This window comes from Bufo bufo, chromosome 6 (genome assembly GCF_905171765.1).
Source record: "Bufo bufo chromosome 6, aBufBuf1.1, whole genome shotgun sequence".
Taxonomy (NCBI): Eukaryota; Metazoa; Chordata; class Amphibia; order Anura; family Bufonidae; genus Bufo; species Bufo bufo.
The window spans coordinates 394,836,532-394,863,834 of NC_053394.1; the positions used below are offsets into that span (position 1 = coordinate 394,836,532).

Here is a 27,303-nt window from a genome sequence, read left to right on the forward strand (position 1 = left end):
ATACAGGGCTGTCTATGGGTAGTAGTGATAGTGGTGGCTGATGCTTTGTGATAATGGTGGTGGTAGTAGTAGTGCTGGGGGTAGTAGTGATAGTGGTGGCTGATGCTTTGTGATAATGGTGGTGGTAGTAGTAGTGGTGGGGGTAGTAGTGATAGTGGTGGCTGATGCTTGGTGTTAATGGTGGTAGTAGTAGTAGTGGTGGGGGTAGTAGTGATAGTGGTGGCTGATGCTTGGTGATAACGGTGGTGACAGTAGGACAGTAACAGTGAGGAGCAGCAGCTGAGGCAGATGAAGCAGCAGCCATACGGTACATGTTGGCAGAAAGGCCGCAGCATAATGGAGGCAGCAGCAGCCTTACGGAAGATGATGGTCAGCAGTAGAGATGAGCCAATCGAAGCTGACGAAGTGGAATTCAATCCGAATTTCAGGAAATATTCAATTCGCAACGAATCCGAATTTCCTCCCGCTACGTGGTAACAAAGAGCAATTTTTCCTAAAATGGGGAGGACATGGGGCAAGGAACTCTAAGATGGAGGGATGACCCATAATGCCATGCATGCAGCCAATCTTCAGCCAGCCCTGCTATGTCACAGCCCTATAGATACGGCGGCCATCTTTGATTCTGGCATTCACCAGTGCACTTAGTGCAGGGAGAGACATGTCTGCAGGCGCTAGGGATAGTCATTGGAAAAACGTCATTGTGAGAAAAAGCGATTTACAAGTGCAGGGAAACATTATTTGGGGATCCATATAGCCATTATACAGCTCTGTCATTCCAGCAATTAGTTACTGGGGGGCAAGTGCTATGTTGAAAAGCCTTTAGTGGCTTATATCTGTGGAAAAAGATAAATGTATACGCAGGTCACTTTTGCTGTTATTTGTGCTAAAAGTGGCATATTTCAGTCCAAAAAGAGAAATATATTTGGGGCTTTTAGGGGTGTTTTAATTTGCTTTTAGTTCAGCTACAAGTATGTCAGGCAGAGAAGTGCCAGGCCATGCACAGGGGAGGGGCAGAGGCCTAAATGTTTCTGGCGCTGGCACAGGTCGCAGCAGAGTAAGGGTGCGTGGCAGCAGGAGTCGCAGTCAGAGGCCTGAGCTCCCGGCGTCATCTAGCGGTCGAGTCCTGACCAACAACCCAGCGGTTCTTGATTGGTTAACTCCGTCATCCAGTTCATCCCAAGTGACATCAGACACCGCCAGCCAACAGTCAGTGGGTTCGGTGGCCCTCACCTGTCCTCAACCTGCCTCTGTCCTTTGCTGTTCCCTCAGCCAGAGAAGCTATTTATGCTGTGGGCTCAGCTCCACTATACAGCGAGGACAGTCAGCAGCTACTGCCCAGCCTTTCCAAGTGGTGGACTCTGCACCTTTCAGAGAACTTATGGCTTGTGGAGAGTTCCAAGCATTTAGTGACATATTTTAGTAACCCAAAAAAATGTATTAAGCTTTTATCGCTGCGGTTATATGCGGTAAAATCTTTATGGACTTATTTCAGTGGAAAAATATATTTTAATAAGCTTTGAGCGCTGCGATTATATGTGGTAAAATCTTTATTGACCTATTTCGTTCGCCCAACTAAATTTTATTCTGCTTTCAGCCCTGCGGTTATATACGGTAAAATCTTTATTGACGTATCTTGTTGAACTTTGCGACTCTTCTGGGCTCAAAGCTATTTTGAAGATTTGTCTTCTCATTCTCTGTAGCTACTAGAGGCCTGTTCATGCAAGGCAGGTTCACCCTGAAGTATCTTGATCGATGAGCAGCCGATAACGCACTTCCATCAATCTTGACAGGATTCGACTCCAGGTGTAGAGAAATGTATTTAGGGAATACTTTCTCCATCGCAACCACGTGGTCGAATTAACTGAAGACTGGCGGATTCTCTCCTGTCTTAGGCAACACTTCTTTATTTAATAGATTTTATAATAAAAATGAATATTAAATTGAACTAAAACATGATTAAAATGATATGAAAGTAAAAACTTAAATTCGCCAATATATTACCCTAATCTTCGAGGAAAATTCACGGACAAATGCGAACTACACACTCTGTGGCCTCCTCATACTGCTGCCACCTCCAGACCCTGTCATTGTGTCACTAGCTGGCCTACTCATATAGCTGCCACCTCAATACGCTGTCACTGAGCTGCCAGTGCCCAACCTGCAAAATACACATGTTCCTTGCGGAGGCGGTCTGGTGCATGACCAAATCGTTCACGGCTTTCCGCTGCTTGTATAGACCAGTGATGAGCGGCAAGGGTAATATTTAAATTCGCGATATTTCGTGAATATTCGTCATATATTCGTGAATTCGTGATCTCCAGTCATTATTTTCTTGATTGTGAAAATGGGCAATCAGAAAATTCACAATAAAAATTTGCGATCAATACTACTCCTAAAGTCAAAGATATTGCAGCCTTTTCATTGGCCCACAAGCAAGAAGCAGTGAGGGATCATGGATACTGATAAAAAAAATCTCGAATATTTGCGATTACGAAGATATAGCACTATATTCTAGATATTCGCAAATTCTCAAAGTGCCAATATTCGGGATAAAAATTAGCGATTAGAATATTCACGATCAACACTAGTATAGACGCTTGAACATGTGCAATGTTGAATTCCAGTAAGGTGGAACATTGCAGATGAAGCGATGTAGTTGCATACAATTCTGATGCTACAAGTGCAGGAGATCGTTCTTCACCACGTCAGAATGGCTGAAAAGAGGGACACTCTCCAGGACATTGCCAGCATCTTGTACGAGTCAGTGCATTTAAATAAAAGGCCATGCAGAGAGCATGTGTTATTTCCTCCAGGTTCACGCAGCAAGGATCATGTGCCCATTGTCACTGACTACCTTGCCCAGTTGGAGTCGGCGGGGTGACAGCCACCGTAATGTTTGCTGCTTGATGTACTTGTGCAACTGCTCGCCAGTGTAGCTTCTTTCTCCCAAGCCGATCAGCTCCAACGTGGCAACTCCTGACCGGACACATGTTTGGAAGGATAAGTATTGTGCGTAACGCAGTGCCCTGCAGCTGTTGGAGACGGGACCATGTCCATGAAGGAGGAGTTGTGGGAGCCAGAAGTGGGCCAGTCCTGCTTGCTACCAGAAGGAGGAGGGGCAGTTCTGGTTTGTGCTGGTTGAGACTCCATGTTGGAGCTGCCAGGATTCTAACCTATTCCTTGGCTGAAGATAAGTCAGACTAAAAAGTGAAATGCAGCATACAGATGAAGCCAAGTTACCAAGTCAGCTTGTCAGTACAGCAGAGTGAGAGAAGGATAGAGCAGAGTTGAGTTTACCTGCCAGTTTAATGCTAAAGCCTGCTGGAACCAAGACAAAGCCTGTAAACTGTTTCAAGAAACGTTTATTCAAAGGAAAGCTGCCATTGAACTTCATCTTAAGGTCTGGACTCAAGTTATTCTTTCCAATCCCTCAATTATTCCCCTTATTTATTGCTTCGAAGCCAAAGCCTTGGGTCCAGTCTTATCCAGGTAGGAGCAGCACCGTGACACATAAATAAACAGGCCACACTATACCACTCAGCATTTCAACACCTGGGTCGTGTTATAGGAGGGCCCTGGGGGAAGGTGCCCATTGCACTTTTCCTTCAGGGACCAATTGTTGGGGACCTATAGATGTGGGGGGTGCATCGTGTGCGGCTCAATCAAGAAGGGTGGCACATTTTCGAGCACCGCTACTGGATACAACTATTATATCAGATCTTTATAAATTATAAATCCACAGGTCTCATATATCTAATGACTCGTGTTGAGCGTGAATATTAGAATCGTGAATATGGCCACTTCGAGAATTAGTGAATATTTAGAATATAGTCCTATATATTTGTATTCGCAAATAGTATTGAATATTCTAATTGTAAATTTATCGCGAATATATTACATTGCCGATTTTCGCAATCAAGTAAATAATGACTGGAGATCACAAATTCTCGAATTTGCAAATAAATGGCGAATATTCGGCCATAAATTAGCGAAATATTGCGAATTTGAATATTGCCTATGCCGCTGATAACTACTAATGACATGAGTATGTGGATTACAGTATGTGGGCAAAACAATGAGAGAGTTCCGCAGACGCATCTGGGAACACCTCAATGACATAAAAAAAGAGGTGGATACCCCGGTGGCAAGACATGTGGCGAAATGCCATGCAAGTGACCCTGGGGTTGTTCAATTCCAGGGCATTTAATTAATTCGACCCTCATCTAGAGGGGGTGATTATGATAGGTGCGTACTACAAAAAGAGGTGAGATGGACCTTTCGGCTTAACACTGTATGACCAAAAGGTCTCCATGACCTTATATCCTATACATGTTTTCTATAGGTCATTTTGGGGTACCCATGTGTCTTCAGCCCTGGTCTGATACACTGACTGACTTTATGAAGGAACATAATAGGGCATACCCGATTGTATTCTTGCTCCGATTAGTACAATATCTTCTCTGTTGCTGATTTTACCATTGCAACCACGTTTATTGCCGACCCCTCATTTGAATACATCATTAGGGTTAATACTGCTAATGTAGAACTGCACTTATTATATGCCATACTTGTTGTATTATTGTTCATATACAATGGCATATCATTATCATCTATTAGTGGGGGTGTATTTGTAAATACTTATTTTTTTCTCTTTTTTCATGTACATTTACGATTATGTACATTTATCCTTTTTGATCATGTGCATTCTATTACACAGTGCATGCACACGACCGTATGTGTTTAGCGGTCTGCAAATTGCGTTCGTATGGCATCTGTTTTTTTTTGCAGATCTATTGTAATAATGCCTATACTTGTCCGCAAACTAGAAAAAAATAGGACATGCACAAATTTTTTTTTGCAGGCCAACGGACAGCACACCATGTTTTTTGCGGACCCATTGAAATGAATGGGTCTGCATCCTATCCGCAGAGAAAACTGAACGGACACGGAAACAAAATACGTTCGTGTGCATGAGGCCTTATGAATTTTCCTCTGTAGGCATTTTTCTGCGAGCAGTATGAGCAATGAATCCCTCTTCCACAATGTATTTTGTTCCTCAATGCCATTGGTTATATCCGCCTTATGATCCCTGCTTGACCTAAAGGGGACATTTGGTCCCTTTGCATCTCTCCCTCCTTCTTGCAGTACGGGGTTCATAGTGCAGCGCTTGATATCTTCAGCGCTGATTCTGGCACGGACCCGAGTGACTGGGAGGGCAGACTTGCATCTGACCTAAGGGTGGGTGGAGCCATGACATTTAAATAGCCGGCTTTTTGGAGGCCACTTCACGGCCATCATAGCGCCGGAACGCTGCCCCTATGCGAGAGGGGTTGCGTGCCTTTACTGCTACTATATTCTAAACCACTGCTCATAGCACTCTTCTGTTTGTTGGGCTACTGAGGAGGCATCTGATGCAGAAAAGTGTTGAGTGTTACTTCATAGAAGGGCTATTTAGTTGGAGCAGGGCAAACAAGTTTTACTTAGCAAACAGTATGTTTTCTGTTTGGGCCATGTCCCAACTGCATACATAGAAGTAACCTTGTGGGATTAGCCCGTGCCCTCTCCATTAATTAGAGAAGAGTGGACAACAGTTCATTCAAGATTTATTTTTATTCTGCAAGTGACTTTGGACCGTGGATTTGGTCTTTTATTTTCACCTGTTAATTGCCACTTGCATCTATTATTGCACCACTGTTCGAATTTTGAAATCGGGATTGGTTCAGAGTGGGGAAGCTGCTCTCAACCCCTGAATCATTAAGTGTAGATCTTATATCCATTGATTTCAAAGAGTTATACCTGGTGCGACTGGCACTATTTCCATGTAACCCTAATTTCTTTGATTAATTGATGTTTAATAAAGTCTTTTTGATTTTTTCTCTTTTAAACAACCCCCTTCACAAAATGGGTTTCCACTTTTTTGATATTGAGGGCCTATCATAATATTGGAATTGGTCCGACACTGTGCTCTCCACTGATCAGATGTTGGTGTCTAGTTGTGTAGCAGATTTAGCTCGTTTCATCTTAGCTGCTCCCACTGCAGTGATTGGTCACCACCTCAGCACAATGGATGGAGCTGTGGAGTTCTGGTGCCAGAGCTACTGTAGACCATCTGATTGGTAGGGGTGCTGTAGTGCCCTAAAGCAAGGGTTCTTTGAAGTCTGGGTATTTGTGGACATTTAATCCAGATTCCCCTATACAAAGTCATCAACTCATTACTAGGGTTAATGAACACAGAGACTTTTGGGACTTTGAATGAGAAGCTGGTAATTTTCCACAGTTACCAAACGATTGCAAAAGAGCATGTTTTAGAGGGAAAAAAGCCAGATGTTGTTTACTACCAAATTCAGACAGACTGACCTTTTGAATGTCTGGTTTAGCTATGTTATTATGTCTGAAAACCTGTTTTTGTCTGGAAAAACTGCTGTGTTATTGGCCTTTGAGTATCATTGAAGCTCTAATGCAAGTCTATGAGAGACGGGAGTTGTAACTTTGTATTTGTTATGGTGAGTTTCCCCACTCCACCCCTCCCACTAGAAGGTTCTAGTTAGTCTAGAAATGGTATATAAGGACAGCAATCATAGCCCCTAGTGTTCTGCAGTTAGGGAACAGTGCTTGAAGCGAGATACTCTGCCAGACTCCATGAGTAACCAGAAGAAGACGCTGAGATGGGATACTCTGCCACAGACCCTGGGTCTCCAGCCTTTAGCCAGGGTACCAACTTTCTGAGAGAGAGAGAGAGAGAGAGAGACAGCTAGCTCAGGTCATTCTTCAGCAAACCCTTCTGTCAGGGAGGAGACTGGAGAAGACAGCCCTATGCCTTGCCTGTATTTTTTTGCACCTGAATTTCTCCAGTAAAGAAGCACTCTGGTTAATTGAAGACTCTGACTCTATGGACTTAATTCCCATTGGGGTGCATCTTACCATCCCTTCTGGAGAGCAGCAACACATGGTGACACTTCAACAGAGTCTGGGGGACCCAGAGTTGCCAGGTATCAGACCCCTCATTCTCATCCAATCTGATAGTTATGGCCTATCCTGATAATAGGCCATCAAGAAATCCCCTTTAATGACATACGCATTTATTTAGAGCATGTGGTGGTTTAATGGACCAATCTTAAAGGAGTTGTTTGGGTTCAGAGCTGAACAGATCTATCCCCTTCATCCAGGCAGCCTCTCTGAGGAGAGAATCCGACATTTATTGTGCAGGACAAGGGCTTTTTCTGCAGATCCGGTGACGTTACAGGGTTTCTGCTAGGGGGAAGCTTCTGCCTAGCAGCTTTGCAGGTGACATCACTGGCACTAATGGGGAGGCTTTAGCGCTGCCCTAGCCTGTAAAACAACTGAGAAGCCTCCGCCTAGCAGTGTAAAAATGTAAACAAAAACTAAAAAACTAAAACATGAAATGCTCTGATGCTCATCTCAGAGGGGCTGCCTGGGTGAAAAAGGGGATATACCCGGATTCAGCTCTGATCCCAGACAACCCCTTTAATTTTTACTTATTGTGCTGCCTACCTAATTTTTGCAACTTTTTTTTACATGACGCATGGGGCTTTTTATTAATGTTTTTCAGAGATTTATTTTCTTTTTAATTCAAACTCAAGCTCCTTATGCTTTACATATGCAGATTGACACCAAAATAAATGGTTAAAATAGGTTCCCTGTTTTGGTCATATTGATAATTTTTTATTATTTTTTTGTTTCATGTGAAAAAAGAAACTATGCATAAGTTTTTTTCTATTTTATTCTCACTTGTATTTTATTATATATTTTGATACTTTTAAAATTTATTTTGGCCTATGGGACAGTTACACATCACTGTAACTGGGGTATCCAGATGTGACAAGTGATGCTTCTGCACCATAACGGCCCCTGCCTGGCAAGGTAGAAACCACTATGTGCACAAAACAAGCAATCACCTACAGAATAAGGGGTATTCCCATTTTAACAATCATATTTCACATTGTCCCTTATGTAAAGTTGATGAAAAATGCAAATACCCTTAGTTTTCTTTTTTGCCCCTTTTTTATTTTTCTCCTTTGTTACCTGGCTTGTTTATAATTGGTTTCCATGGGATACAGCCACCTGTGCCATCGTTCAGTGATGGCCAGGCTTGCGCAGTGATAAACCTGGCTAGATTCTCAGGAGGGTGCCTAGTATGATCATGCGCAGTAGCTCCCGACCACCTTTCTGCATCCTCTGGATAGATCATCAGCATCTGATCGGCGGGGGTCCCTGGTGTCGGACCCCCGTCGATCAGAGGCTGAGGATCTATCCAGAGGATAGATCATCAGTTTGAATAAACTGCAGAACCCCTTTAAGTTCAATGTTTTGTTAATCTGAATTTTATGTGATGGATCAGAACACAGTCTAATTTGGTGAAGTGAAATGAGAAAAATATATAAATAAAACTATTTAGAAATAGAAAACAGAAAATTGGCATGTGCGTATGTATTCACCCCCTTTGTTAGGAAGCCCAAAAAAAGCTCTGGTGCATTTACCTTCAGAAGTCACATACAGTGGGGCAAAAAAGTATTCAGCCAGCCACCAATTGTGCAAGTTCTCCCACTTAAAAAGATGAGAGGCCTGCAATTTTCATCAAAGGTATACCTCAACTATGAGAGACATAAAGAGAAAAAAAAAAAACCAGAAAACCACATTGTCTGATTTTTAACGAATTTATTTGCTAATTATTGCGGAAAATAAGTATTTGGTCAATAACAAAAGTTAATCTCAATACTTTGTTATATACCTTTTGTTGGCAATGACAGAGGTCAAACGTTCTCTGTAAGTCTTCACAAGGTTTTCACACACTGTTGCTGGTATTTTGTCCCATTCCTCCATGCAGATCTCCTCTAGAGCAGTGATGTTTTTGGGCTGTCGCTGGGCAACACAGACTTTTATCAGTGGTGTTGTATCTCTTCCATTTTTTAATAACTGCTCCCACAGTTGATTTCTTCACACAAAGCTGCTTGCCTATTGCAGATTCAGCCTTCACAGCCTGGTGCAGGTCTACAATTTTGTTTCTGGTGTCCTTCGACAGCTCCTTGGTCTTGGCCATAGTGGAGTTTGGAGTGTGACTGTTTGAGGTTTTAGACAGGTGTCTTTTATACTGATAAGTTCAAACAGGTGCCATTAATACAGGTAACGAGTGTAGGACAGAAGAGCCTCTTAAAGAAGAAGTTACAGGTCTGTGAGAGCCAGAAATCTTGCTTGTTTGTAGGTGACCAAATACTTATTTTACCAACAAATTTACCAATTATTTCTTTAGAAATCCTACAATGTCATTTCCTGTATTCTTTCCCCCCATTCTGTCTCTCATAGTTGAAGTGTACCTATGATGAAAATTACAGGCCTCTCATCTTTTTAAATGGGAGAACTTGCACAATTGGTGGCTGACTAAATACTTTTTTGCCCCACTATAATTGGTGAAATGATGTCCACCTGTGTGCAATCTAAGTGTCACATGATCTGTCATTACATATACACACCTTTTTCTGAAAGGCCCCAGAGGCTGCAACACCTAAGCAAGAGGCATCACTAACCAAACAGTGCCATGAAGACCAAGGAACTCTCCAAACAAGTAAGGGACTATGTTTTCAAAAAGTTCAAGTCAGAGTTAGGATAATAAAAAATATCCAAATCTTTGATGATTCCCAGGAGCACCATCAAATCTATCATAACCAAATGGTAAGAACATGGCACAACAGCAAACCTGTCAAGAGACGGCCGCCCACCAAAACTCACGGGTCAGGCAAGGAGAGCATTAATCAGAGAGTCAGCACACAGACCTAAGGTAACCCTGGAGGGGCTGCAGAGTTCCACAGCAGAGACTGGAGTATCTGTACATAGGACGACAATAAGCCGTACGCTCCATAGAGTTGGGCTTTATTGTAGAGTAGCCAGAAGAAAGCCATTACTTTCAGCAAAAAACAAAAAGGCACATTGTGAGTTTGAGAAAAGGCATGTGGGAGACTCCCAAAATGTATGGAAGAAGGTGCTCTGGTCTGATGAGACTAGAATTGAACTTTTCGGCCATCAAAGAAAACGCTATGTCTGGCGCAAACCAAACACATCACATCACCCAAAGAACACCATCCCCACAGTGAAACATGGTGGTGGCAACATCATGCTGAGGGGGATGTTTTCCAGCAGCTGGGACTGGGAAACTGGTCAGAGTTGAGAGAAAGATGGATGGTGCTAAATACAGGGATATTCTAGAGCAAAACCTGTACCACTCTGCACGTGATCTGAGGCTAGGACGGAGGTTCACCTTCCAGCAGGACAATGACCCCAAACACACTGCTAAAGCAACACTTGAGTGGTTTAAGGGGAAACATGTAAATGTGTTGAAATGGCCTAGTCAAAACCCAGATCTCAATCCAATAGAAAATCTGTAGTCAGACTTAAAGATTGCTGTTCACAAGCGCAAACCATCCAACTTGAAGGAGCTGGAGCAGTTTTGCACGGAGGAATGGGCAAAAATCCCAGTGGTAAGATGTGGCATGCTCATAGAGACTTATCCAAAGCGACTTGGAGCTGTGATTGCCACAAAAGGGCTCTACAAAGTATTGGGGGTGAATAGTTATGCACATTGACTTTTTCTGTTATATTGTCCTAATAAAAAAATAATAATAAAAAGAAAAAAACTTTTTCAAAGTTGTGGGCATGTTCTGTAAATTAAATGATGCAAAACCTCAAACAATCCATGTTAATTCCAGGTTGTGAGGCACCAAAACACGAAAAAAGTCAAGGGGGTTGAATACTATTGCAAGGCACTGTATAGTCAGCACATCACTCAGTTTCTCCCTGTTTAGTCCCTGTACACTTTACTATATGGCAGCATCAGGAACACACATCCAGAGCTCTGCATATCATCATGTGATAACATAGCTCCCCCCACATAACAAGCACAGAAGGGGAAGAAGGAGCAGAAAGGCAGTTGAAGATAATGCTAAAGTAAAGGATCACTAACACCCCCCCCCCCCCCATCCGAGGTATTGTCAGGTGAAAGACAATGATTAAAGACCCAAACAAAACTGTAATTGCGCCCATGGAACAGCCTGAATATTAAAGATCCTCCAAATAAAAACATAATCTCTGTATCACCATACAATAATAGGAATGAAAATAGTCATAGGAAACAAAATGATCAAAAATTCTATATATCCAATAAAAATATTTTATATCAAGTCTTCAATTATAAAACTTAAAAATATAGAGCTGGTGGGACATACAAAGAAGAAAATAACCAAGGATTCACCCACTGGTCAATTCATGTGAGAGGAGTTAACCACATGACTTTATCTACAGGTACCTTTTGGTCAGGGTGTACAGATTAAGATGGTATTCCTTTAGGAGGGCGACTGATGGCTTCTATGTAATGAGGCAATCCTCGCCTTGGTCACTTGTTGGGAGAACTTGCACATCACTGATGAAACCCAGTAACAGCGGACGGTTTCTTGACAAGCTCATATTTGACGTTTTTTATTTTGCAAATACTTATAAAATGTAGAACAGACTGGGGCTGGAATAGGTAGATAGTTATCTTTTTATATCAGGCCCTATATGTTTTGTTTTTTTCTCTCACTAAACATTTTTGTTTAGAGGGGATATATATATATATATATATATATACACAGTAGTATAAACTTTCACTTTTAACTGGATCTGTCCTTTGATGACCGGTATTCATTCAATACAGGAGACAATACATGTTTGGCGAGCTCTCACAGTGGTCCCAATCATCACTCCAAGCCCTTAGCAACCTCTGGTAACTTGAAGCCAGGTTCTGTTTTATCTCCCTGTAAAAAGGAGTGTCTGATGGAATAAATCCAGTTAGCGACACCGACTACCATAAAAACACATAAGGGAGGTCACTAAAGGGCTAAGCATGGAGATGGCTTCTCTCTGTGAGTTTTTTGATGTCTAACAAGAGCTGATTTCTGCTTAAAACATTTTCCACATTCTGAACATGAAAATGGCCTCTCCCCTGTGTGAACTCTCTGATGTACAACAAGATATGATTTCAGAGTAAAACGCTTACTACATTCTGAACATGAAAATGGCTTCTCCCCGGTGTGAACTCTCTGATGGAAAACAAGAGCTGAATTATTGCTAAAACATTTTCCACATTCTGAGCATGAAAATGGCTTCTCCCCTGTGTGAACTCTCTGATGTCTAATAAGAGCTGAATTATTGTTAAAACATTTTCCACACTCTGAACATGAAAATAGCCTCTCCCCTGTGTGAACTCTCTGATGTCTAATAAGAGCTGAATTAGTGTTAAAACATTTCCCACATTCTGAACATGAAAATGGCTTCTCCCCTGTGTGAACTCTCTGATGTGTAATAAGAGCTGAATTATTGTTAAAACATTTCCCACATTCTGAACATGAAAATGGCTTCTCCCCGGTGTGAACTCTCTGATGTGTAATAAGAGCTGAATTATTGTTAAAACATTTCCCACATTCTAAACATGAAAATGGCTTCTCCCCGGTGTGAACTCTCTGATGGAAAACAAGAGCTGATTTACGCTTAAAAAATTTACCACATTCTGAACATGGATAAGGCTTCTCCCCGGTGTGATTTCTCTGATGTACAATAAGAGTTGATTTATGCTTAAAACATTTCCCACATTCTGAACATGAAAAAGGCTTCTCTCCTGTGTGATTTTTCTGATGTCTCACTAATTCTGATTTATATCTAAAAAATCTTCCACATTCTAAACATGAATAAGTCTTCTCTCTTACATGAGCTGTTGGATGTTGAACACCTTTTCTGTGACATTTATTCTGTGTTACAGTCTGTGAGGAATCAGAAGATCGGACCTGTTTAAAAGGATCAAATAATACATTTTTGCTGTGATTGGATGAAGATATATCTTGGATATTGGCATGCTCTTTATATATATCTTGTGTGATACCACGATCATCTACTTCAAAATCTGAAGATACCAGATGTTTCTCTAAGTTCCTGGTACAGTCATCTGCCAAGAACAAAAGACATTTTATTATTGATGAATAATATACCAAAATAATCTATTGAAATTTTATTACATTTCAGTATAAAAAGATCCACAGAAAGGTATGGCACAAAATACAAGAATTAACTGACTAAAACAGGGGTGGCCAAAAAGATCACGATCTAATAGTAGACCGAGGAGCATAACTAGGCCAGGTTGGCCCCCACCTTGGGCAACTTCCCTGCAACCTCCACCCAATCAATCATTTAAAATACATATAAATAAAACATTTCCTAGAGCTGGACAAGAGGTGCAGAATGCCCCCTTAGTTCCCTACACCATAGTTATCTCCCCTAAAAGTCCCTTTCACAGTAGAATTCCCGTTTAGTGTCCTCAGGAGAATGCCCCCTTGATGTCTCCAAACAGTAGATATGCCCCCTTAGTGCCCCCACACAATAGTTATGCCCCTTACAATAATGCTTCCCCTTAGTGGCCCCACACAATAGTTATGCCCCCTTAGTGCCCCCTTCTACAGTAGTACTGTCTCTTAGTGCCCCCTTTACATCAGTGAAGCTCCTGTACTTTGAATAATATTAATAAAGTAACACCGAGCACATCATGCTCTTTCCAGCAGCAGACGTGATGTGATGATGTCATCTCTCCTGCTGAGCTGAGGAGAGCGCACAGGCCAGGGGATTATCTCTGGTCTCTGCACTCTCCCTCTCAGCCCAGCAGGTACAATGACATCACTGTATCACACCTGCTGCTGAGGAGAGTGCAGGCCGGGGAATGAGACCTGGGCAATAATGGATGACAGATACAGCAGCTGGACTCGGAGGGAGGAGAGTAGAATGGATAGTAGGAAGCACAGTCCTGTCACTCTCAAGTAAACAAACTGGATGGCACGCTCCATAAAATCTTCCTTTTTTTCGTGGATTAACATTAAGGGCCTGTGACTCGTATATAAACACCATCCAATGATAACGAAATTTCTATCACTATCTAAAGATTTTTCTCACTCAGATCATTGGGGGACAAAGAACCGTGGGTATAGATGCTTGTTGCCACTAGGAGGCGACACTAGGCTACCTCCCCTGCCGGCTATATCCCCTCCAGCCTGGAGAGAGCATATCAGTTTTTAGCTTAGTGTCGTAGAGGCAGACCTCCCTGGTTGCAGGGCGGCTATCTTTTGTTATTTTTTATTTTTTTTGTTTTATCTCTTTCCCTTTTAGGTAGGGGAAGCAGAGGCGCCTAGCCCCTCTGTCTACCCTGGGAGCTAGACCGGTGTCGGATTCCCTCACCGCTCAACCACCCCAAGAAGCAAAAGTGGACCAGGGCAGCCCAGCTCCCCTGCTTCCCGCCAGTCAAAGGGTCATCTGGATCCGGCGAGCCCCCCCCCCCCCCGCCATTCCAGTCTCCTGCCAATTCGGGTGCCAGCTGCTGAAGAGGTGACCCTGCTGGTAGTCGGAGGAGGGGTGAAGAGAAGAGGGTGAAGATGGGGTGAGTAGTGGGAATGAGGTGAGTATCCCCCCCCCCCCTCGGCCACTTCGTGTGTGTAAGGGGACTTTTAACATGGTCATGTTATAGGTTCAAGTCCCCAGAGCGATAGGGACACTGGGCACATCGGTCATATTAGGTGGCTATCACTTCCATCCTCCGGCTGGTTACCTGGATATTTTAGTCCCGGCTTCCAGTTTTTTTCGGGCTCCAGACCGCGATAATTTATTCCCGGCCCGCGGGATGGGCTCCCGCGACCGGTATACACAAGCAGGCGCCTCTGCGTCCGATTTGGATCGCTCCAATCTCCGACCGACCGAGTGACTCCCGGTCGGCCGTGCATCGCAAACCCGGCTTCTCGGAAGGGTAGTGTCACAGAGGGTGAGGGAAGGGAAGCAAACCAAACACAACAAAATTAAACAAAACAGCAGGCTAAGCCCCACATCTAGGGAACAGGGAAAGGTCACCTCCTGACATTCCCTGAGCCTTTCCCTGACTGCTACCAACATGAACAAATCTCGATGGTAGAAGTGTTCATGCACTCGAACCTAAGCCCTGCTGCAACTGATACAAACCCTCAGCTAGGGAGCAGTCGGAAAGTCAACCGGTTGTCACGGATGTAGTAGGGGAGAACACCAAAAGACAACAAGAAGGAAGGGGAAAGACACTAGGCCTCACCGCTAGGGAAGGAAAAGGGTCACCACCTAATAAAAACCTGGCCCTAACGCCTATCTGTATGGGCACCTCTCGATGGTAGAGATGCCCATACACAGGAACCTAGAAAACCTTGGTGACCCTCGGATGCCCTAAAGGTAATGACAGGGCAGAGACAACCCGTTCCTTCCTTGGTGAAGGAACCATCGTCTCGCTGAGGCCTAGTAAACAACCAGGGGGGGGAATACAAAACACAAGCGGAACACACACTTAACTTCTGAGGATGATGGATGAAACACACTCCAGCTCCTCCAAAACTAAATGAAGCTATCCAGAGCAAGGAGTGATGGGTAAAGTCAGACTAAATAGGGAGAGATAAAGGGCACATGATCCACACCTGAACAGGAGATGTGGACATACCAGCAACACACAGACAAAGTGAAACCAAAAGAGGCTTTCAGATCACTAAATCACTAATGTGCAGATAATCTTTCAGACCTTCTAAGACCTGTCACAGGTGTGACACCGGTTCCTTGCACAAGATGAAGGAACCCGCGTCTACCTAAGGCCTAGCCAGTAAAAACAATAGAAGGGAAGGAAGGAGGACTTAACTGAAGATGAACTGGGAGCAGGAGATCCACAAAACACCAGCAGAGAACTCCAGGAGAAACTATAAACCACAAGGGCAATAGTGAGAGGCAGTCATAAATAGCAACACTAACAAACTAATGAGCAGAACCTGTGAGGGGGTGGGATCCTGCCCAAAGCCACAACAAAGCAATCTGTCAGATAGATTCACATGCAGCAAGTCTGACAGATCTTCTCAGATCACTCACAGGGCAGGGAGTGACAGGTAGGCCGCATTCGGAGCCTCCCACTGTGATGCAAGAGGGCGGGGCTAAGTTTCCGGCCGCAGCTCAGAGGATTCAGAGGACCGCGGCCACACCAGTGGACTCGGACTTCAGCCGGCAGCACGCGTCTTCAGGGACCACAGGGCCTGGGTCCCCTGCATACTGGTAGGACGGTTCCTTCCCCCTCCAGCCTTGAGTACATCAGTGGGCAGCCATGTTCGAACCCACTGGTGACCCCCGCATTCTAACAGACGTCACTTATTATGCATGTGTGAAATGCAAAATTAAGTTTCCTCGCGGCCAGCAGGACTCTGTTCTTCTCCGCATGCTGTGAGCCCACGCAGGTTCTGCCCCCCCAGGCCACATAGCCGCATGCCCGGCCTGACCAGGTGGAACAGGACTGGGCTCGTGCCTTATCCCAGGCAGTGGAGGAACTCTAAGATATCCTAATCCACCCTTACTCTCATGGGTCGTTTGGTTGATTAATCTCCACCTGCGCAGTCAGCTCCATCCTCTGGAGAGCGCCTTAGGGTCAGACCTTCGCACAAGCGGCTCAGAGCAGGACATCATTCCTCCTCTGACGATTCACCATCTCCTCCTCCCCATGGATCACGCTCGGACACATCCTCCCTCCCAGGGGAAGTTCTGTCAGATGGGGAAATTGCAGGTTGGGGAGGTCGCCTACTCCTTTTTCAGGAAGTGTGGCGGGTGCGGGCATTTGAAATCGTAACCTCAGGTTACAAGATCGAGTTTGCGTCCCCTCCTCCGCAACGTTTCTTTCCCTTCCAACCACCCAGGGATCCAGATCGAGCTTTCGTTTTTTCCAGGCAATTCAATCTCTCCTTGCAGGGGGGGCGAGATCCTCGGTCCCTCGGACGGAGCAATTCTCTGGGTTTTATTCAAATCTGTTTGTCGTCCTCAAGAAAGAAGGATTAGTTCGCCCAGTTCTGGACCTTAAGTTGTTGAACCGGTTCCTCCAGGTTCAGCACTTCAGAATGGAATCCCTTCGCTTCGTGATTGCTTCACTGGACCAAGGCGAATTTCTCTCGTCCATAGACATTTAGGCGCGTACTTAAACGTCCCCACTGCCCCATCAGCGTTTCCTCCGCTTCATAGTGGGGCTCCATCACTATCAGTTCGTTGCCCCTTCCCTTTGGCCTGGCAACGGCACTGCGAGTCAGAACGAGGACAGCCTGCGTATCACTTTGTATACCCTGGCACGGTTCGGGTGGTTGGTAAATTTCCAGAAGTCTTCTCTGCGTCCTACCAGACGGATTGCTTTTCTAGGCATGATCCTCGATACGGCCGAGGCGTTGATGCGCCTCCCTCTGGACAAGCGGCTGGCTCTTCATCGGTCAATCCGCCTTCTCCTCCGGCGCAGGTACCCTTCAATTCGGTTTTGGTATTGGGTGCAAAGGTCGCTTTTTTCGAGGCGGTTCCGTTTGCACAATTTCACACTCATTCCCTGGTCACATTGTCCTGCCCCTAGGGGTGCGTTCGGAACTCAGGTGGTGGCTTTCAGCCCCAACGTTGGAGTTGGGGAAATCCTTTCTCCCAATCTCATTGACAGTCATCACCATGGAGGCCAGTCTCCAAGGTTGGGGCGGAGTCTTCCCATCTCGGATGTTCCAAGGTGTATGGTATGTCGGAGTCCAAATTGCCCATCAACATACTGGAACTCCGGGCCATTCATCTGTCTCTTCTACATTGGGCCCCTCTCCTGAAGGACCGGCCGATACGTGTGCAGTCAGACAACGCCATGGCAGTGGCTTATATCAAGCATCAAGGAGGAACCCGCAGTCAGGCAGTGATGACGGAGTCAGCCAAGATCCTACAGTGGGCGGAGACCCATGTACCAGCTCTTTCGGAGGTCTACATTCCGGGAGTGGAGAACTGGACAGCGGATTTCCTCAGTCGGACGACGGTGGACCCAGGGGAGTGGTCTCTGCATCCGGATATGTTCGAAGCAATATGTCTCCGGTTGGCCCGACCAGAGGTGGACCTGATGGCATCCAGACTCAACCACAAGCTCCCCGTCTTCTTTCGAACAAGAGATCCCAGGGCATGCTCAGTAAACACGCTGGTGACACCATGGGATGGGTGTTCCCTGGTGTACGTGTTTCCACCTCTCCCTCTCCTGCCCCGAATCTTACGCAAAATCAAGATGGAGGGCATCCAAACGATCCTCATCGCTCCGGATTGGCCTCATCACGCGTGGTACACAGACATCATTCGTCACCTAGGAGACACACCGTGGCTCCTTCCGCTCAGACCAGATCTTCTCTCTCAGGGTCCTGTCTTCCACTAGCGTTTAGAGTCGCTACGTTTGACGGCGTGGCTGTTGAAACCGCCATTCTGAAGCAGCGATGTTTCTCGGACAGGGTCATCCGCACCATGATTAAAGCCAGAAAGCAGGTGTCGTCCAGGATTTATTACATAACTTGGAAGTCCTTTTTGCGTTTCTGTGAAGAACGTAGCCTCCCCCTGCTACGCTTCTCTCTTCCTGTCATTCTTTAATTTCTGCAGTCGGGTTTGGATTTGGGCCTTGCCCTTAGTTCCTTGAAGGGACAGGTGTCGGCGCTGTCAATTTTTTTCCAGCGTCCTCTGGCGCTTCAGGCTCCGGTTGAGACCGTCCTGCAAGGGGTGGCCCATACCGTTCCTCTTTATTGTCCTCCCTTGCCTTCTTGGGACTTGAACCTGGTTCTGGGTTCTCTCCAATCGGCTCCATTTGAGCCTTTAGACACAGTTCCCCTCCGTATTCTCTCTTTGAAGGTCGCATTCTTGGTGGCTATCGCTTCCATCAGGCGCATTTCAGAATTGGCAGCGCTTTCCTGTAAGGAACCCTTCCTTATTCTGCACCAAGATAAGGCAGTACTCCGATCAATACCTTCTTTTCAGCCGAAAGTAGTCTCGGCCTTCCATGTCAACGAAGACATCGTTCTTCCGTCATTCTGCCCCTCTCCTTCGCATTCTAGAGAGCGGGCTTGATTTTTGCGGGACAACTTGTATTTTTTATTGGTATCATTTTGGAGTAAATGGCGCTTTTTGATCACTTGTTATTAAGTTTTGGTGCCGATGGGAGACAGAGGGAGTCCGCTCCCTCTGTCAGCACTTTACATGCGGTATATGAGGGGGAGCTCGTCTGCAATTGGTTCGTGCGGTGAGCGGATGGACACAAGGCGCAATTCACAACCCAGTTGAGGATACAAAGTATTTTTTATTTTTTGTTTAGCATAGATGACGCATTTTGGGGTACGCAGACCCCTTTATCAAGTCTAAAAGAACAACACAAAATTCGATAATATAATATATGTACAAATGGACGAATTCATGGGTAAAAAGTTTAGGTTAAAACAAAAAACATATGCATAGGTATATATATATATATATATATATATATATATATATATATATAGGCGTATATAAAATAGAACGTATATAATAATAATAATAATAATAATAAATAAATAAATAAATGGTAATGGACATTGTGGAAAGTCTGTGTGTATGAGAAAGTGAGTATACATGTTTTCTCTATTGGAAGAGTGTGGGTTGTCACTCAATTATGCCCCCCAGCAAACAGCACCCACCAGAATTACCAAATCCCCTATCAGGCCCAGTTCAACCAGTGGACTAATATCCACCCATTAACCCTTGATTGAACATATACTGACTTACTAAACCTCATGCTGATGCTTTTTTATATAACGTCACCCAACTAAACATCACTTCATCATCATCTACCACAGCAGTGCGGACCGCCATACCCCCTAAAAGGGATCTCCAACAAGAGTGACCCCCATTAAGCCTACGGTGACAAGGATACAGGTACCAACAATGCACCACCCATCTAAGTTACCTGTACACAGTATCTCTTGACGACTGATAGTTACTGTCTGTATATCCAAGGGATGACAGCACCCTCTGACAAAACTGTACATGCACATACTTATTCATTTTCTATTTACCTATCTTTATCATTATTATCACTAATACTTTTTTATATATATATATATATATATATACACTGCTCAAAAAAATAAAGGGAACACAAAAATAACACATCCTAGATCTGAATTAATTAAATATTCTTTTGAAATACTTTGTTCTTTACATAGTTGAATGTGCTGACAACAAAATCACACAAAAATAAAAAAATGGGAATCAAATTTTTCAACCCATGGAGGTCTGGATTTGGAGTCACACTCAAAATTAAAGTGGAAAAACACACTACAGGCTGATCCAACTTTGATGTAATGTCCTTAAAACAAGTCAAAATGAGGCTCAGTAGTGTGTGTGGCCTCCACGTGCCTGTATGACCTCCCTACAACGCCTGTGCATGCTCCTGATGAGGTGGCGGACGGTCTCCTGAGGGATCTCCTCCCAGACCTGGACTATAGCATCTGCCAACTCCTGGACAGTCTGTGGTGCAACGTGACGTTGGTGGATAGAGCGAGACATGATGTCCCATATGTGCTCAATTGGATTCAGGTCTGGGGAACGGGCGGGCCAGTCCATAGCATCAATGCCTTCGTCTTGCAGGAACTGCTGACACACTCCAGCCACATGAGGTCTAGGATTGTCTTGCATTAGGAGATAACCAGGGCCAACCGCACCAGCATATGGTCTCACAAGGGGTCTGAGGATCTCATCTCGGTACCTAATGGCAGTCAGGCTACCTCTGGCGAGCACATGGAGGGCTGTGCGGCCCTCCAAAGAAATGCCACCCCACACCATTACTGACCCAATGCCAAACCGGTCATGCTGGAGGATGTTGCAGGCAGCAGAACGTTCTCCACGGCGTCTCCAGACTCTGTCACGTCTGTCACATGTGCTCAGTGTGAACCTGCTTTCATCTGTGAAGAGCACAGGGCGCCAGTGGCGAATTTGCCAATCTTGGTGTTCTCTGGCAAATGCCAAACGTCCTGCACGGTGTTGGGCTGTAAGCACAACCCCCACCTGTGGACGTCGGGCCCTCATATCACCCTCATGGAGTCTGTTTCTGACCGTTTGAGCAGACACATGCACATTTGTGGCCTGCTGGAGGTCATTTTGCAGGGCTCTGGCAGTGCTCCTCCTGTTCCTTCTTGCACAAAGGCGGAGGTAGCGGTCCTGCTGCTGGGTTGTTGCCCTCCTACGGCCTCCTCCACGTCTCCTGATGTACTGGCCTGTCTCCTGGCCTGTCTCCTCCATGCTCTGGACACTACGCTGACAGACACAGCAAACCTTCTTGCCACAGCTCGCATTGATGTGCCATCCTGGATAAGCTGCACTACCTGAGCCACTTGTGTGGGTTGTAGACTCCGTCTCATGCTACCACTAGAGTGAAAGCACCGGCAGCATTCAAAAGTGACCAAAACATCAGCCAGGAAGCATAGGAACTGAGAAGTGGTCTGTGATCACCACCTGCAGAACCACTCCTTTATTGGGGGTGTCTTGCTAATTGCCTATAATTTCCACCTGTTGTCTATCCCATTTGCACAACAGCATGTGAAATTGATTGTCACTCAGTGTTGCTTCCTAAGTGGACAGTTTGATTTCACAGAAGTGTGATTGACTTGGAGTTACATTGTGTTGTTTAAGTGTTCCCTTTATTTTTTTGAGCAGTGTATACTGTATACACACACACACACATACACATTTTATTTTATTTTTTCTATGTATTTATCGGGTCAATCCCTGGCCTAATCCAGACCGAACAACCAAATTGAACTACGTATAACTACCTACTATCATGTACACATATACCTGCTCACACTTGTGAAATCTCTCACAACCCACACTCTTCCAATAGATAAAACATTTATACTCACTTTCTCATACACACAGACTTTCCACAATGTCCATTACCATATATTTATTTATTATTATTATATACGTTCTATTTTATATACGCATATATATATATATATATATACGTATGCATATATTTTTTGTTTTAACCTAAACTTTTTACCGATGGATTCGTCCATTTGTACATATATTATATTATCGAATTTTGTGTTGTTCTTTTAGACTTGATACAGGGGTCTGCGTACCCCGAAACGCATCGTCTTTGCTAAACAAAAAAAAAAAAATACTTTGTATCCTCAACTGGGTTGTGAATTGCGCCTTGTGTCCATCCGCTCACCGCACGAACCAAGTGCAGACGAGCTCCCCCTCATATACCACAATACGCACCAAAGCGGCGGCTTGGCTCCCCCCACGGTCAACTTGGACGATATTCGGCTGCACCAACCCAGATCACCCCTACGATTTTAATTCTACCAGAATTGCACTACACAAAGTGCAACCAAACCAAGGTGAGTAGTAATCACTCACCCTGGCTAGGAGCAGATAACACCACCACCTATGAGCGCCTTCTCCCCTTTTTCTTTGGCCATTTAATCACAGCACTTTACATGCAGCAGGCGCCATTGTCCGTGGCATGTAAAGTGTTAGGCTACTTTCACACTCGCATTTGATCCGTTTGTATTATCTTTAACATTGCCAAAACGGATCAGTCTTAAACACCCTTGAAAGTCAATGGTGGGTGGATCCATTTTATATCGTGCCATATTGTGTCAGTTAAAACGGATCCATTCCCATTGACTTACATTGCAAGCAGCGTTTTGGTGTCCGCCTCCAGAGCGGAATGGAAGCAAACTGATGCATTCTGAACGGATCCTTATCCATTCAGAATGCATTAGGGCAAAACTGATCCGTTTTGGACCGCTTGTGAGAGCCCTGAAACGGATCTCACAAACGGAAAACAAAATGCCAATGTGAAAGTAGCCTTAAACAGCCCAGATCAGCACTCCTGCCAATCCGGGCTGTTAGAGCAGGGCCACAGCTCTCATGTTAGAGTCTGGTTCCCGCTCCCCGCGGGACCCGAGCAGCTCTTAAACTGGGAGGCCTTAAAAAAGCGGCAACCCAGCCTAAAGCCCCTTAGTAACTGCCGTAAAAAAGGCGTATGGGTAGTCACTAAGGGGTTAATAACCCCATTGATAGCATGTCAAGGCGTGTAGGTGAATTTATTTATTTATGTGTAAGAAATACCTATTTTTAAGAATTTTTAGGAAAATGATGTAAGCCATATATTGTATTGGTATCCTGTTCTCAGCAACTTCCTAGTAATTAGTGCCTATACTTGTCCTCTCAAAGCCAGTGTGGGCGAGAACTGTCTATCTGGACAACGGGCCATTAGCATCAAAGGTACTGTAGTTGTCAATTATCTAAAGAATGGCTGACAATTGTCCAGTAGGTGGTACATGGCTAGTGGGGCAGGAAAATGCTGGAAAATCCCAACATTCCAGCTGCTTCTATCAGTCTTCAAGAGTTACCTGAAAATTGCTAGAAAACCATAAGGAACAACCAAAAAGATGTGTCCAAGCCATATCCTAGACAATGCTAGGACTGGCTGTTAGGAAGGAAGGAAGGAAGGAAGGAAGAAGCGAAGAGGCAGAAGAGAGAAGGAGAAGAGAAAAGAAAAGTGCTACAGAAGAAGAAACCTGGAGGGTCCAGAGCAAAGACCGGGACTGGAGAGACATGAGAAGACCTCTGTATAGTAACTACACTGTACTGTAGAGGGATAGGAATTTGTGGTTTAGTTACCAAATGGTCTTGGGAGTAACTTTATTATTATTAGTAATTATTAGTAATTGTTATTGTGTACAAGTCTCTCCGTATGTGATATTATTTTTGTTCCTTTATACTCTCATATATACTCATCAATAATAATAATAATTGTAATATCATTATTCCCACATTGCACAATATATCTTTTTCTTTTATTTGTATCAGCAGAATCTTAGAGACCTCTCTGCTTTACTTGGTGGTCACTACTCACCTGGGCGGTTATCTGTAGGAAGGTCCTCTGTACTCTGCTCATCACCCCTCACATATGTCTCTGTAGGATTAATAATGTTCAGATCTTCACCCGGATTCACAAGCTGTGAAAGAAATATTGTAGAAGTCATCAGACGGTTGGAGAAGTCGTGTGGAAGGTTTTATATGACCTGAAAAGATCAGTAATTAGAATGATGACAGAAGTGACCGGACAGCAGGAGTTATCTGACCCAAATATCTGCAGGTCTCCTGTATAAATCCAATCTGATTGCTTCGTTATTCCAACCAGTTTGCAATGCAGGGAGAGCAGTCCTTATATTCCATCCCTAACATTACATTGTGTGTATATAACATTACATTGTTTGTGCACCTGTTGCCTTTGCTGGCCGCCAGTGTCGGACTGGGGTGCCTAGGGCCCACCAGTGGAATTGATTTTGGGGGCCCACCCTCGAGCTGGAGATATAACTTGTTCATTTTTCAGTCTCGCCCACATGAATGTATGCATTTTAGCACACAATACAGTAACAGCATGCTAAACAGAACAGTATTGTGCACTGCACTATATCAAATAGTTTCTCTTTAAAGGGAGTCTGTCATCACAGTTTCACCTTTTTAACCCTTCCCATAGCTTTCTAGAAGCATTACAGTTGATAAAAACGTTACATTTATAAGCAATCGTCCTTTCCCTCTGCCCGCCCATCTTCTTACTTCTTCTTTCACCGAGATCCCGCGCACTGAGTCCGTTAGCCGGCCGATGGATCTCGGCGAAAGAAGAAGTTAGAAGATGGGCGGGGGGAAGTGACGATAAGGCAGAGCTGCCTGGGCACCTACGAGGTTGACGCCGCCCCTGGGCACTTGCGAGCCCTCATTTGCATATCCTACTAAGATGATTTTTGCCAGTTTTATAAGTCCATGATTGCTAATAAAGGTAACGTTTTTATCAACTGTAATGCTACTCGAAAGCTATGGGAAGGGTTAAAAAGGTGAAACTGTGATGACAGACTCCCTTTAAGCAACTCATTTAGTTGATAACTGTATCTGTTATTTACAGTCAGTAGTTTAGACAGCGGTCACACGTGGACATTCCATGTCCTAGATCAGTTATGGCAAACCTATGGCACGGGTGCCAGAGGCGGCACTCAGAGCCCTCTATGTGGGCACCCACACCCTGGAAAAAGTCTATGGCATAGCAATATGCTTTAGACTTTTCCTGCCATTCATCATCCCCAGGACACACTATAAACAGCTCAGGCAGAGCATTGAATGTAGGCTATTAATCTATTATAGATAAATGATAAAGGACATAAAAGATATATTATATTGGTATTTAGGTTAAATTGCCGTGTCGGCACTTTGCAATAAATAAGTGGGTATTTGGTTGCAGTTTTGGGCACTCTGTCTCTAAAAGGTTCACCATCACTGTCCTAGATGAACCACCCAGTCCCCCAGCCTAAACAATATCCAAAGTGAAGGAAATGTTTCCTGCATATTCAAAAGGATAAGTTTATTGAAGTGCTGGCAGTAGTGCCCCGGCCTCCTCTCAGCTCACCAAGGTCAGCGCCGTACATTGTATAGCAGCTGTGCTTGGTATCGCGCTCAACCCCTTTCACTTCTATGGGGCTGAGCTGCTCCTAGGCCACTTGATCAATGAACGTGACGTCACATGGCCCAGAAAAATCACAGAGAAGGGCACAGCGCTCACAGGAGCCCCGATGCCTTCTCAAACAGCTGATCGGCAGTGGTCCCAGGTAGGGATCGACCGATTATCGGATTTACCGATATTATCGGCCGATATTCAGGATTTTCAAAGTTATCGGTATCAGCATCTAACCTTGCCGATATGCCGATATCGAATCGCGAACATGGATCACGCTGCTATCAACGCGATCAATGTTCCCTCAGCAGCACACCAGTGAGAGGCAAGAGGGGAGGAGGAGGGGAGGGGCTGTGGCCATTGCGCCACCAATGATGTTAACTCAGTTATTAATTCAAATATAGGAGGCGGGTGAATCATATAGCTGCACCTGAGGGGTTAACTGTCGCGGATCGCAGCTACCTCTCAAAGAGGTCAGGTGTCGCTATATTTGAATTAATGGGCAAGTTATCTTCATTGGTGGCAGCTTCTGATCAGAGCCCAAGCAGTGTAATTGTGGGGCTCTGATCGGTTACCATGGCAGCCAGGACGCTACTGACGCCCTTGCTGCCATAGTCAGCTCCCTGCTGACATGTGTACTATGCACAGGGCAGCAGGGAGAGTGTGAAGTCCTATTCACCCTGATAGAGCTCTATTAGGGTGAATAGGACAAGGGATCCAGGTTCTAGCCCCTAAGGGGGAAATAGTTATTAAATAAAAAAAAAAACACCAAAATATTAAGTATAAATATTTAATCTTAGATATATATAATGGCATCTCTTCGTTTAACCACAGATTTGTGTAGGAATTTTTTATTTTTAAAAAAAATGAAAATGCACAAAATATTGGTATAAATTATCGGCTATCAGCTCAAAAAAAATCTATATCGGTCGATCCCTAGTCCTGGGTGTCAGGCCCCCACCAATCAGATACTGATGACCTATCCACAGTCATATGTGACTGATATCAGCCGCTCCTCTTATAACGCTCCAGCACTGATATAACCTCCAGAGACATTACATCACATGTGACTGATATCAGCCGCTCCTCTTATAACGCTCTAGTACTGATATACCGTATTTTTCGCCCTATAAGACACACCGACCCATAAGACGCACCTAGGTTTTTGGGGAGGAAAATAAGAAAAACATTTTTTTTAACCAAAAGGTGTGCTTTTGGTGGGTTTGGAACTAATGGTGGTCTGTGGATGGCACTATTACTGGGGATCTGTGAAGAACACTGTTATGGGGGGGGGGGGATCTGTGAAGGACACTGTTATGGGGGATCTGTGGATGACGCACAGTTATGGGGGATCTGTGGATGACACACTGTTAGGCCTCATGCACACGACCGTTGTTTTATTCTGTGTCCGTTGTTCAGTTTTTCGTGATTTTCTGCGGACCCATTGACTTTCAATGGGTTTGTTGAAAACTCGGCTAATGCACCGTTTGTCATCCGCGTCCGTGATCCGTGGTTCCAGTCCGTCCAAAAAATATAACCTGTCCTATTTTTTCCACGGAAAACGGTTTGCGGATCCATTCAAGTCAATGGGACCGTGAAAAAACGCGGAGGCACACAAGATTGTCATCCGCGTCCGCGTGTCCGCGTCCGTTTTTTTCCTATCATTTGCATGGCAAACTTGACTTAGATTTTTTTATACTTTCCTTCATGTCTGGTGATCCTCCAAAAATAAAGGAAGACACACGGAAACAAAAACGGATCACGGAACAACGGAACCCCATTTTGCGGAACGGAACACAACAACGGTCCTGTGCATGACGCACTGTTATGGGGGGATCTGTGGATGACGCACTGTTATGGGGGGATCTGTGGATGACGCACTGTTATGGGGGGATCTGTGGATGACGCACTGTTATGGG

At 44.6% G+C, this 27,303-nt stretch overlaps 1 protein-coding gene across 2 annotated transcripts in view; it reads right to left on the reverse strand.

Annotated features, from left to right (window-relative positions):
* The window catches only part of LOC121003533 (zinc finger protein 501-like), a 434,191-nt gene that overhangs the window by 82,238 nt on the left and 324,650 nt on the right, over window positions 1-27,303 (reverse strand). The window contains exon 5 of one of the 2 annotated variants that reach the window (XM_040435430.1): window positions 11,798-12,985. The exons of the other annotated variant lie outside the window; for it this stretch is intronic. Coding sequence (XP_040291364.1) covers window positions 11,877-12,985 — 1,109 coding nt within the window. The 3' untranslated portion in view covers window positions 11,798-11,876. Of the gene's footprint in view, window positions 1-11,797; window positions 12,986-27,303 lie in introns of those variants that run through there. 2 annotated transcript variants of the gene reach the window in all.